Source organism: Tubulanus polymorphus, chromosome 2 (assembly GCF_964204645.1).
Source record: "Tubulanus polymorphus chromosome 2, tnTubPoly1.2, whole genome shotgun sequence".
NCBI classification, from domain to species: domain Eukaryota; kingdom Metazoa; phylum Nemertea; class Palaeonemertea; order Tubulaniformes; family Tubulanidae; genus Tubulanus; species Tubulanus polymorphus.
This window is the reverse complement of record NC_134026.1, coordinates 21525352-21539351: the sequence shown is the minus strand read 5'-3', so window position 1 is coordinate 21539351 and position 14000 is coordinate 21525352. Positions and strand designations below refer to the sequence as shown.

Sequence of the window (14000 nt, the reverse complement as noted above, 5' to 3'; positions counted from 1 at the left end):
GTTGTACCAATTATATTTTAAAAAATTTTGATTAATTTATTCATGATTGATAAACTAATTACTTCCGGGTTGGAGATTAATCAAGATGGAAGCCGAGTGGCACAACTTGAGAATTAATTTATCCAAAACCACGTTTCAATCGTTACAAGAGCTCAGTTTTACGAAGGCAACTCCCGTCCAGGTATTTTTGAGGTTTTAGGCCCCGATACTGTGCAGTCAGTTATTGAATAATGCAATTTAAAGCCTTGCTTATTGGGATTGAATGTTCAATATACTTGATTGAATTGTTCACATGGCAGATAGCTAGTAATTACACTGTCACTAGTCTGAATACCAGTCGTTGTTACGGTTTACTCTAACTTTTGTGGAACGACGGCTAGGTACTATACTACACTTACTCTGTCACTACACTACAGCTGTCTATTAGCGACACTGACAACTAATATTATTAGTGTTAGATTCATTCATCTGATCTGTATCTGTATGAAAAATCTGGGGAATTTCTATTATTCAACCCAAATATTCCCTTTCAAGCCAGTTTCAGTTAGTGTTTCGAGTTGGTGTTATTCCTGATGATCTCCAGTCATTTGTTTGGCTCCATATCTATACACAACTGTATGCATTTTTTTTTCATTTCAGGCAGCGAGCATACCATTATTTCTATCGAAGAAAGATGTTGCAGCTGAAGCCGTTACTGGGAGTGGTAAAACCCTGGCTTTTGTAATACCTATCATCGAAATATTACTGAACCGTGAAGACAAATTGAGAAAGTATGAGGCACGTATTGGAAATTCATCATCAATTTTGATTGATCTGTGTGCGGCTTCCTTGTGGCAGAGCCTATAAATCATCATCCTTAGTGTTATTCTTTATTGTTGTTAGGATCATTCATTGTTGCGATAAAGACAGAAACTTCTCTTGATTAATTTCATATAGAATAATCAGATCAATTGTAATCAGAAAAAATGTTTGATAAGTAAAAATTAGATAAATCAAGTTATTGTGCTCAAAAAATTCTTTATTCATTTACACCGCATATAGAAGATTGTTTTATCATTATTATAGATCGGTGCATTGATTATTACACCTACTCGAGAATTAGCCATCCAGATTGACGAAGTGATTAAAAGTTTTGCGAAAAATGTGCCCCAACTTACGCAGATGTTACTTATTGGCGGGAACAGTCCACAAGATGACATCGATGATTTCATTAGGGATGGGTAAATATGAATTCATGTTACTGTGTACAGCACATAGATCCCTAGAACCAATGTTTACATCGGTTTTAAGCTATTTTTAGCTCACTTGGAACAAAAGTCCCAGCAGGCGTACACTTGTTTTCCATGTGTGTGTTGTGTTTAGACAGAGTCCAGTTATTTTTTGAATTTCTGAAGATGCATCATGAATTGTCTCAATATTTGGTTTACACATTCCTAGATACATTAGCAGTCCAATAACTGCATCAAGTTGGCCAACTGGTGGCCATTTTTACCATGATATGGTATTTCCATATGTATTGTTACCTATGCATATTTTATAAACTCTATTGCAAAATTTGGTCATTTGGCTAATTCAGCTATTTCTAACACATACTTTTCGTAATGAGACTTCAATTTGTTAAATAGGAACATGAGCCTGAATTCTAAGTTTTCTTCCTATACAATTTCCTAGGGCTCACATTATCACAGCTACTCCTGGAAAATTGGAGGATGTTTTTAAAAAGAAACAAGCTGGTTTCGACTTAGCCGCCAGTATAAAATCATTAGAGGTACTCGTTCTCGATGAGGCTGATAGACTGCTCGACATGGGATTCAAAGCCAGGTAGATATTCTTTTTTAATCATGTGCAGAATCTAGGGATTAGAATAGCCTAAAGAAAAGTCTTAAGATATGCTTATTGGGTTACTGGTACTTTTCCAATTCACAGATGAAAAGTATTGTCTTGAATTTTAAAGGGCTTTGGCTTTAGAAGTGTTTTAGTGCTTCTTTTCATTCCGTTTACAGTTTGAATACAATTTTGAGTTATCTCCCAAAACAAAGACGCACAGGATTGTTTTCAGCTACGCAGACACAAGAAGTGGAAGCGTTGATTCGGGCTGGGCTTCGTAATCCCGTCCGAATCACCGTTAAAGAAAAGGCAGACACCGATAATTCAAACATACAGCGCACCCCGTCCTCTTTGAAAAACTATTACTTGGTATGTGTAAAATGTTTAATTCAGGTTGAAATGAAACATGACACAGTCAAACTCGCGTAATTCGGATCAGTTTAATTCAGATTTCGATCTAATCTGGATTTCATGTACAGTCCATCTATGCATAAATGTATGTTGAAAATAATGTTTTATTCGGATTTCTCATAAACTGGTTGAATTCCATAGGTTCTGAATTAAGTGAGTTCTACTGTATATTCCTGTAAAAAAAAAGGTAATAAATGTGCACAAAAATCATATTCATCGCAGATTTGTGAAAGCGATGAAAAGTTCAACTATTTGGTGAATTTCCTCAGATGCCACAAAGACGAAAAACACATGGTATTTTTCAGTACTTGTGCCTGTGTCGACTACTTTACTAGAGCTCTATCGGAGTATGTACATTATTCATGCGGAATTCAATCATCTATGAAAGAACGATAATCTGGAACTGTATAATGTTATTTCGGTATGTTATTTTCTTTTTCCTGATGTCTTTTTTCAGAATAATCAAACACACTGATGTTATGTGTATACATGGGAAAATGAAGGAGAAAAGAAAGAAGATATTTGCTAAATTCAAAGACAGGAATAGGTGATTATCAAATGCCGATCGAAAAATAGATTTGTTCTAAATGGTACATGATTGACAGGATTTTGATTGCATCCTTAAAATTTCCAGTGGAATATTAGTTTGTACTGACGTAATGGCGCGAGGAATAGATATTCCTGATGTGAATTGGGTACTGCAGTATGATCCTCCGAGTTCTGCCTGGTAAATTAATTTGTCAGCATTTGAATACATGTAAACGTATCGTAATGTCAGAAGAACGTGTGAATCTTTCTCTTGAATCAATTGTCTTTGTTCTTGTTTCACTAGTGCGTTTGTGCACCGCTGTGGTCGCACTGCTAGAATGGGAAACATCGGTAATGCCTTACTATTCTTATTACCTGCCGAAGATACATTTGTGGATTTCATAAAGATAAATCAAAAAGTAAGTGCAGTCATTACATTAGTGATAAAGTTGTAGCCTTGATAATAATGTGTGCCGTTTAAAATGAATTAATCGTTTTTAGGTACCATTGGAAGAATGGAATAAATCTGAAAATGTTCCGGACGTTCTAGAAAAATTGAAAAAACTTGCAATGAAAGACAGGTATAGTTTATTTGCAATAAGTTGAACATTGCAGAGACTGCAATCACTTCATTGCTTGATTATCTAGAAATGTTTAATTTTTCAGGGCAATATTTGAAGGCGGAATGAGAGCCTTTGTGTCATTTATACAAGCATATGGAAAACATGAATGTAGTCTTATCTTTAAGATGAAAGGTGCGTTACTCCTGGGACACATACCGGTACCCAAGAAAGATAAAGTTTACTGTTGATGCAGTATGAAATATGATGTGAAAATTATCGAAATTCTTTCATGCTTCAGATCTAGATATAGCTAAATTAGGCCGGGGATTCAGTCTATTGAAATTACCGAAGATGCCAGAATTGAAATCTAAGTCTTTTCCAGACTTCGAAGAAGCTGAAATCGATACAACAAAAATTCCTTTCCGGTATATATTTCAAAGTCGACTTCGATCATGAATTCTATAAAACAGGTAGTACCCCAGTTATTATATGAACGAAATATTTCTGTTTTAGGGATAAAACCAGAGAGAAAGCAAGACTTAAACTACTGGAAGACATCAAGTTAAATGGACCGCAAAAAGTCAAACGAAAAGTGAGTATCATATTCTCGATAGAAATATTGATTCTTCTCGTGCAGGCACGGATTTGAAGATTTTAACTTTATGTGTCTTTCATTCCCCGTAGATGGAGACAGTATCGTGGTCGAAACAGAAAGAAAAGAAAGATAAACGAAAGGCGCGAAAAGCGAAGAAATTGTCGAACAAGAGGCCCGCTGAATTGAGTCGAAATGACCTCGACGATTTAGATTCAGATATTCGGTTGATGAAGAAACTGAAAAAGGGAAAGGTACCAGTGAATTCAAAGATTAGATAAAATTGTGCTCGTCTGCATAAAAACGATATCATAAACTCATAGAATTTGTTCATATTTTCTAGATCTCGAAGGAAGATTTCGACAAGGAATTCGAGGATGAGCAAGTACCGGTAAATCCGGACAACAAGTGTAGTCAATGATTCAATTCTGTTTGCATTTTACAAATGAGTGAATGTTTGTTTTCTTTGTTCATGGCATTTTATTACGGTACTCAAGGATGTTATGAATTTGTGTATAAAGTAATAAATTTTATATTGGTAATTAAATATTATCTTCAATCGGCTGTTTTCACTTTGTTTGGAACTGAAAACGTCCCAGCCACTGATAAGCTTTGCTCCCTGAGTTTTCGTTTCCATCGCCACCACAATACCTGTCGCGGCAGAAATGAAGGAGTTCCAAACTATACCAGCATGGACCGAAGAATTGATGTGGGCGCAAACGCATTTCTATAAGTGCGCCCGCGGAGCTTAAGTACAAACCAACAGAAACTCTACGGAATGCTTTCTCTTGTCGGTTCTGCTTCGAAAGGTGATTATTTTGATCATTAGTTCTTAGACTGCTGTATCGGAGGCAAAGTTATCTTGAATCCTTGTTAGCCCTTTAACTAAACCACATGAAACTGAAGATACGCGGTCGATATGCATCAAGTTCAATTCCACCTGCTAGAATGCAGCCAAATCAACGTGGTTTCAATAGATTCCTCGATGATATCTGAATTCATAATTGTGGGACTCAACATGAATATTCAAACACCAACCCTGCTGGTGGAATGCAAGTTTTCATTGGACATACCTACTATTGGGGAACAGAAAAAAATAAATGCCCATGAAATCAACATCTATTTATAAGGCAAACATAGTTAGTAGAATGAACAAAAGTAACGCAAGTTATCACAGTGTCTAGGAACTCTGCATACTATATCTAAACGCTTTCTCACATAGACCGCAGCCTTAGCGCATAAGCTCTTCGTTGTATTGTATTTGCTAAATTTAAGATAACCTTTGTTCTTTGTCTTCAATTTTACCCGAGTTGATTTACGCTTGCACTTGCAACCACTTCCTTCGCAACCGAAAAACCTAGAGACCGCAAAGAAGAATGATTTTCATTGATAAGACACAATGTCCGCCGAGAGAAGCTCCTATTTCCTTCCATTTTCGATTATCGGTCGGAAGACGATTTTAGATAAATCAGCGAACCACGCGAAGACAGTTTAATCTACAAATATGGCAGTTTATTCTTTTCATTCAATAAAAACACGAATTTAATTTCATATTTTCGCTACTTCTCGCGTTGAACATGATGAATACATGCACCGAATTGTGAACTATAACCCCCACATCAATCCACCATCTGTAATCGCTTGAAAAAGAATTTTCTCAGATACAATCTAATAGTAGACATACATATGTATAATTTCATATTTCTAGAGAACTACTTCTCACCAATAAGTTCGAATTGAATAGTGGCGACACACACTTACGTGTATACAACTTGACAAAATACAGCGGAGCCCCTTTCAACGAATCAGACATAGTACCGATATACTTATAACTCTTTCTGTGCGAGTTCGTTTTCCTCTGTAATCGATTCTTAAATTCGAAAATATCAAAATATACGAAAAAAGAAATTCCCTAACACGAAATGATCTCAGTTTTAGTTGTTTTATCGATATTCAATATAATAAAGATAAGGAGAAAATTGCATACATTTATTTAATTATATCAATTGCTATACACGAACCATAATCCAAGAAATAACTATTTATATATATGCCTATATGCAGATTAACATACACTTAACTTTTTTTTAAAGTTGCGAAAAACTTGTTTGTGTAATAACGTTATATACAATACAAGAAGCTTCAGCGTTTATAAAATGTAAAACACGTGTTACGAGTGGTTAAAAAAGTTTTAAAATGTTGTTGCGAATACTTTTCGAAATACAAAATTCACAGTATCCTGAGATGTTCGTTTATGAAATTATGCTCAACAACTTGTTGGCTTGTGCGTTAAAAGCCCGTATTGCAATCTTCTATACATTTCTCAAAATATCAAAATAATAAACGCGAATTCATTCACATATGTTTACATTTATTCCCCGTTTTTGAGTCCTCACCTTCTCATCTCGATGGTCACGTACACTAATATACTCAATCGAGGATTTTGAATCCGGATGAAACGATGGTACGTATGATACTTTTATGTATTTATGTAAATATGTAAGCTTAGTGGTACTTATAATGATGAACTCAAGTTATGTTCTACACTCAGGCGAATATAAAACTGTGCGCGTTTCTTGGGTTACACGTGCAGTCCGAGAATTCCGATTTTCTGACCCAAAGACCGTGGCAACCGGGCACGTTCATGGCGTTCCATCTGGTTTTCACGTTCTGTAGTCCGTGTCCGCGACATCGCATGCCTAGGGCTCGTTTCATGGCGTATGGTTGGCACTCGACGCACAGTTGAGTTCCCGCCTCCAGGAATCCGGCCCATCTTCTGAAGTCCTTGCGATAGCAGGCTTTTCGGTTGTCGATTATTTCAAATTTGGCACAGTAACTAAAAATGGAAATAAACGAACATATTGAATAGAAAATAAATTCGCTGAATTCGTTACGAAACCTGACTCTAAAGTGTACTTAACATTAACCTAAACATTTTCCAAACTTATAAACGTATACACATACATTATTCAATCAGCAGGTGAAAATGATTACTTTCCCGGGTGTATAAATGCGCGTGTTAAGTTTATTTACTATTTTCTTACGGCAGGTGCTTCGAATATAGTCAAATTACTTATGTAATTTAGGATATACCGCCGAACAACCACCGATACACACGAGTTAATCGTTATTTATCCAAATGATACGGAGACTGATACACATGCAACTCAGGTGCAGCTAGATCGATAAGAGGGCTCTACATAGTTTGTTAACCGATGCGAACGAGTTGTTCAAATTTTACATGAAAACTAGCCGACATTCTTCGCGAAACTTACTACGATACCAACGCAGTCTGCCCCCGTTCAACCCGGACTAATGAACTAGACGCATAGTCTGACCGATACTTCGATCATTAGATCAGTCGGCTAGCGTCAACAGTACTCGTTACCCTTAAAAGAAACGCCGATAGATTTGAAGATTTCATTAAGTTTTCGATGATAACTTTTATTGTAAACATTTTTTCTTTATTAGAAATACAATACCAAGGTTTCCAACAGGAAATGCACGAGGAAATAGCAAAGAAGATGGACACTAAAAATCCCAGATGAAAAACATCTGCCGTTTTCATTTTCACTTCCAATTATATAATTTTTTACATACTTTGGTTTTCTGCTGATGTCATTTGACAAATAGTGATGATAAAGATTTTTCCTGATGTCTGTTCGGATGTCGTAAGCTTTGTGTCGTCTCCACCTGCCAAATCGAGCTGGTAATATTCTCGCCGATTCTGGAAAAATAGATAGAAAAATCAGCGTGAAATAAAATTCTTATTAAGGGAGCTAAGGTTCCAAAAAATACAATTCTGCCTCTGCATAACGGTGACCTCGTTTTGGTGAATTTTGCAGGGGGTTATCGTTTTTAAGATATTCGCGCGCGCTGGTGAAAGCGCGCCATCCGATCGCCCATCCTAAACCACTCACATTTTTCAATGAAGAAATTCTATCCATCCATCATGTATGAAAGTATATTCGACATATATATCTTTTTAAGATAGAACCGAAGAAATTATTAAAGAAAACAACACTAGTGCATAGCTGGTATTTATTCAGGAAACATTGCTTCACGTCGAGGTAATCGGAAAATACTATACGTGTACGCGAGTCAAGATGGGGATTTTCTCAAAATAATTTGTGTTACCACGGAACAACGATGTAGATACGCTGACCAGAGAACCCCACAATGATACCGACAAATCTAAGTCCGAAAATGTTGCCTTGGGCTAGTAGTTTATTCGACATTTCGCCTATAGTAATTGACATATTTTCTAATGTAAAATACATAAAAGCCACTTCGTTTAGGGCCAAAAGGTCTTTCATTGAATACGCATCAACACGAAATTCCTGGCAGAGGTGGTTCAACCTAACAAAGATGGTACCGTGCCAAATACGTGATGTAACGTTAATGGCCTTTAAATGCACTGAAGTCACACGACTTTCCTCCGGTACAAAGTGCTCGGTACATCACATCTTTCAACGGATCCTGTTTCAACATCATTTTCACTTAGATTGCTGTGCAAAATATCCTGTTACATTTTTAATAAGTTAAAGGTAAGCCCGTAGAAAACGTTCGTTCACTTTAAGTTTTGGCAACGGTTTATAACAAAAGAAAATAATTCTCCAAGGGTTAACGAGCCAATTTACAGTAATCATTTGATATTCTATTATAACGCTTAACAGAAAAATCAACTTAGGGCTATCCAATTGGGATAATTGATGCGTTTAACTGCAAAAATCTTCGTGGAAACGCGTCGGTATTCGTAACCGCAAAGTAATTGCCATACCATCTAAAAAAAACCACCATCCACAAGGACACAATAGCATGATTTATCATTTTATGGTATCAAAATTATATTGTGGAGAGAAAAAAGCCCTCGCTATTTCCATAATTAGAAAGAGTGGATAGAAATGTATGGGTCTCGGCCTATATATTTCCACAGCCTGACCCATACTTTTTCAATACGTCGGTTCAGATTGATGAAAACGAAAGCGTCGCCTTCGTCTGTTCGCTTCAATTCAACGTTACGGATTTTCTAAACAAGATCCGATACTGAAAAGCTCGCAAACATTGACCCGGTTTGAGATGCTCCATATTGGTAATCGAGAACGAAGTACGCAAAGTGTCAACTATTTGACGTAAAAAACAAATAAATTGCGCTATTCCTGATATCTGAATTTTTCAAGTACCATTCAGTTCGGATGATGAGGATCATTTGGGTATTCGTTTGACCGGCAAATCACCTTTTCCACAGCGGGACTCGAGTTTTTTCCTCGGGTTTTTCATTAAACTTTCTATATATACAAAGAAAGAAAAAGCTGCTACACGCTCGTTTTCTCGGATAAGACTCCGATAAGTTGATATCACATTATTGATATCGGATGTAATCTTTTTTAGATCATGTGAAGGACGAGAACTGCGCGGTAATCGAGGTCAAGAGGAGGAAAAGTTTCGATATCGCGATTTACAGGAAAACGGTGGCATTTATAGCCGCGTTTTAGATTGTGCGTGATAGAGAAATAGTTCGTGGGAAGTGGTTTAGAAATGTTAATTCCGACCATACCTGAGATCCGGCCGAAGCATGGAATCTCGTTTGTACATTAACGGTGATTATTGCACCGGAAGATCTTCAAGGTGTAAAATTACACCACCGTTGTATATGGGGCCAATTTACTCCATCCTGATCACGTATTTGATCGGGGTTAAAGCAAGGGATAATTTCATTGACCCAGATTATGACCAATTGTAGCCGAGGAACAGACCCCACGAAAAACGAATTTCAAGTAAATTATGTAGATTAACCATTTGTCCGCGTTTGCATTTTCTGCTCTTCAACATAGTTGCCAGTCGGGTAACCAAACGGCTACATTTCTCTAAGTCATTATTGTGACGTAAAATGTTAGGATTATATCATTCCTCGAAGGAGTTGTTACCCTGGATCTACGTATGTTATCCAGGTGATAAACACAGGCGCTTGAGTTGGTTTTGGAGCTGACGTCGGTTTACTCAAGAAACGAAGTTCACACCAGATGTTTATATGTTTTGTCTCTGTTGTAAGGCCGCGCGCGGAAATATTCCGCATCAAAATAAGTATGCTGGGAATTACAGCGCAACTTTAGTTTCTTTTTACGCATTTTAGATTAGGGTCAAAATAAACCGAGTGCTCTTTCGTAATAAAAAAAGTAGAGAAGCTGAGATATACTTTTAATGCACTCGGATTCCCAGAATTAGCAAGTCAATATCTTTGATTACTCTGCAAAAAAGATGAGCGATAAAACGGAGCGATAAATACTATGCAAAATAGTTTACCTTTTTTCAAATATTTCGAGTGATCAATTTCAATGCAATGGTGTCCTAGACAGGGTCGTTGTTTGGTGAGCGGAGGGCAGGAATCGCCGCCATTTCTGGGCGCTTCTATTACGGATCGCGTGCTTGTGCGAGTACCGGCTCCGCACTGGTTGCTGCACTCACTCCATTTCGACCAGTCGGATACCCTACAGTGAACCACTGAAAATATAAATTCATATCAGATTATTGAAAAAAAATAACTTTTTAACGCTTCAAGGAATGAAAATAATGGTTATTCCACGAAGGATTTTGGTGTTCAGAAAAATTAGGAGCCCCGATGTTTTGGGTCGAAATCAGTATTTATCAATTCTTCGATCCATCAGCTTTGGAAATTTTAAACTGTTTCGGTCATCGATTCATACAAAATCTATCATGATCCTTGTGTTGATTTTCTGGGAGATCTCATTTCGGAAAGAAACTCTAAGGGAATACATTTAGTCATCAGTATACGTACATATTTTTTCCAATTCATATCTTCACGCACATGTGATATTTCTTTATGGATATACACAGGAACTCAGTATTGATATTTGATAAGGTTGTGTTAATTGAAAAATGTCATATACGTTCGGTTCATTCGATTCGAAGGAAATGGAGACATAACTTATGTCTGACCTCGGTGAACTGTGTGTGGACGTACTATATACAACAAAAAATTCTCAGCCACTTGTTCAACAAGCAGGTGTAGCGTACATAGCAAATAGCGGTCGGCCCTAGTGATGGTAGCCCTCGCAGTGTATCTGTGAAAAGGGTTCCAGTGACTCAGGCTTCGCAGAATTATGATGATATTTCCTTAAAATCACCAACTTTGTGCGAGAAATTAATAAATCTTAGGTTTTTTTTGTGGATGCAATTATGCTCTCGTTCTAATTCCTCTTGGCGTGAACGAAGTGGCAACGCAAACAGATTTTTTCCAGGGTAAATAAATATGGGATGTTAAACCGCGGAAGCTAAGATATACGTATTAGATCATCTATAAATATTGGCTACGGCGAACGCAACATCTGGGTACACAGAAAATCCGAGCTGGTTCTTGGCGGGTGTACTGATTTTTATATTCCAGCGGAGACACAAAATACATCATCATCTCAACGAGAAAAAAAAGAACTGTGCCACCAGGCCACCATGCTTCTCGCTGTGCGGGGAAGCAACAGTTATTCTTAGAAATCTCCTCAAACATCCGAGACGTTTTTTATGTTCAAATGGGAAATATATGGTATGGAAGGTAAATCATCATCTAGCCGAAATGTATGGTGAGGGCTGGACCCATTGCTAAAATTTCGATTTTTCAAGGGAACGAAGTGAAATTTGCATTTCCCCGTGAACTTTTAGACATTCCGTATCCACGTGGAGGGTTGAATTTTTATAGCGCTTTTCGGAGGATGTGGTTTTGCACAAATATTGCGGTATCCGTCTTCGATAGATCCACAACACGCGGTCAGTGCACTGGAAATTGGCTATTAAAACCTGAAATATGTCACAGTTTGACCATTAAGGAAATGATCGAATGCACAAGCATTCTGATTTCCTGCCTCGCATCGCATGTGGGCTTTCTCGCGCAGCGCAAACAAAATGTTTTGTCACAAAGCTGTCCGCAGAAAATGGTGCACTGTTTTATCTTAAAGTAGGGATTGGCCCTGGAATTTATTTAATTGATAGATTTGATTTGATTGTCCTCACAAACCCACCACACCAGCCGGGAACGAAACAGGGGGTTTGATTTTGAAATCGGGAATCCAAGTATGTGTGATCGGCGGTCGGTGTGTGGGTGGAACTCAGTGCGCCGGAAGGTGTTTTGATCGCCAACCGTTATCGAAAATCAAACATCAGTCGAGATTTGAAGTATTCTTTCAATGTTATCATTTGAACTATGACTTTGCTACCGATATTCATAATAGGACTACACACAGAACACTGTAGTATTTGATTTATTAGACCACCAAAACAATGTTATTGCTGCCTTCGATGAAAATTGTTAAACGCGTTGATAAATCATTTTCGCGGAATCCGATTCATCATTATTTGAAACCATTTAATTGTGGTAGATGAAAACATACCAAGAAACATTTGAAATTGCATTGTCTTTTGACATACGCGGAAACAAAATAAGGGCGCGCGGTTCATTTCTGGCTTTTCTATCAGTTGGGTCAATTCTACGTAACTCACATTGTGGGTTTGTAAGACGAAAACCAAACGACACAAATGGCTGGTAAAATATTTACTCTTACATCATACGACTTATTTTAAGAAGCCATTTAACCAAATCAACATGGCTTTCTCGATAACGATCTTGTATATATCTCACAGGCAAAGAATCAACTAAACATGGCCTTTATATTTTTATATTCCTGGCTAGAACGAGTTTGCTTTTTTCACCTCGTTAAAAAGTTTTTAGGTCAGGTCTGGTAGCAAGCTGGAGATTGTAAGGAAAGAAAAAACCTCGAGGTCTCAATTAGAACGATTATTGAAACATGACTGGTTTCCTTTCTGACGCCTATGGAAATATGTGCTGAAGGACTAAAATAACGTCCCATTCTAGGTCTGGAAATTTTTTCGGTATTCAAGCATTTAAAAAAGAAGTAGAAGCGCTCATAAATATACACGGCGTCCCGACGGTTGCCTGGAGCCAAAGCGCAGGACTGGGAAACCTGGGCGTGTCTTGCACAAGTGGATCTTCACAAAAAATCTACACCACTCAAATATTAATAATTGAATACCAACTTATTGCAAAGTTAAATATTATTCAAAAAATGCTTATTTTGATTTGCAAAAAAACTTACGTTGGCATAGCTGCAAATAATCCTCGCAGCAATCTGAATTACGCCGACAGTTTTCGTCACAATAACATGTCACTTCTCGACCTCGGCGATTCGTTGTCTTGCCGATGCACGTGTTATTTTGTCCTTTGCAACAGAAATTATTTTCTCCGCAGCCTCTTGCATCGAGCCCGCAAGATAAGCTAAATAAAATCGCAAAAACTGCTATCAAAACGAATCGAATCTCCATATTATCGGTGTATTTTTTACAGTCAATTTCTCTGGCAACGCTTCTTTTCGACCCTCCGTTCAGGCGACTTAAGCGTAGTGATTAGAAAACTGAATTCGGTTTTGTTTCGATTCTCAACGAGTATGAATCAGCACTCACAACCAATGCGGGCCTCGAATAGTTGGTGACAAGTAATACCGAGAATTTAAAGTTCTAATCAGTTGAATTCGGCCGCAATGTGGAAACCTCATCCGAAGTGAGCGCCAATGAATATTCCCAAGCGCAAGCCGCGAATGGACTCGCTTACTCATGCTCACAGCAAGATAGGGTGACAATAACAAAGGATTTTGAGATAATTCGGCATATTGTTTGCTCTTGTCCACTGGAGTAGATATGAGAAACTGTTTACTCAACGGGGTCAATTAGTGTGTGAAAGGTTTAGGGCAGATAACCGTAATCCACGCTGTCACTAATTAGCCAAACACTAGCTACAAACCCCTATACGCTGAACATGGCATAGTCTCAAGTTTTCTCGAGCGATTTACAGGGGTTTATTGTTTTGGCATTCAAATATCAATTTTCACCAAATGTAAACATAACTTTTTAACCTAGTAAATAGTTACTGTCACTTTGCCGGTGCTGAAGACACCTGGCCTATTTACCCACTTAAAAAGACACAGGTCTCCCAAAAGGAAGACAAATTATTTAGGCCAATTAAACGTTTAAAAATCTGTAATTGATACCAAAACTAT

The 14000-nt window shown here is 37.6% G+C and overlaps 2 protein-coding genes across 3 annotated transcripts; one reads left to right on the top strand and one right to left on the bottom strand.

Moving 5' to 3' along the window:
- Positions 1-79: 79 nt before the first annotated feature.
- On the top strand, positions 80-4436 carry LOC141898847 (ATP-dependent RNA helicase DDX55-like). 2 transcript variants are annotated; one of them, XM_074784977.1, is made up of 15 exons: positions 80-181; positions 640-777; positions 1066-1220; positions 1672-1821; positions 2004-2196; positions 2461-2585; positions 2696-2785; positions 2873-2965; positions 3071-3185; positions 3268-3347; positions 3433-3521; positions 3628-3754; positions 3843-3921; positions 4014-4175; positions 4265-4436. In XM_074784977.1, the coding sequence occupies exons 1-15, from the start codon at positions 86-88 to the stop codon at positions 4340-4342; spliced, it is 1770 nt and encodes a 589-aa protein (XP_074641078.1). In that variant the 5' UTR covers positions 80-85; the 3' UTR covers positions 4343-4436. The 2 variants fall into 2 exon arrangements, with proteins under 2 accessions (XP_074641078.1, XP_074641079.1); XM_074784978.1 differs by lacking the exon at positions 80-181 and adding an exon at positions 307-380.
- A 994-nt stretch (positions 4437-5430) lies between these two features.
- LOC141899470 (somatomedin-B and thrombospondin type-1 domain-containing protein-like) lies at positions 5431-13514 on the bottom strand. The gene is made up of 4 exons (XM_074785817.1): positions 13044-13514; positions 10225-10422; positions 7522-7648; positions 5431-6757 (listed from the first exon to the last, which is right to left on the bottom strand). The coding sequence occupies exons 1-4, from the start codon at positions 13267-13269 to the stop codon at positions 6469-6471; spliced, it is 840 nt and encodes a 279-aa protein (XP_074641918.1). The 5' UTR covers positions 13270-13514; the 3' UTR covers positions 5431-6468.
- Between the last annotated feature and the right edge of the window lie 486 nt (positions 13515-14000).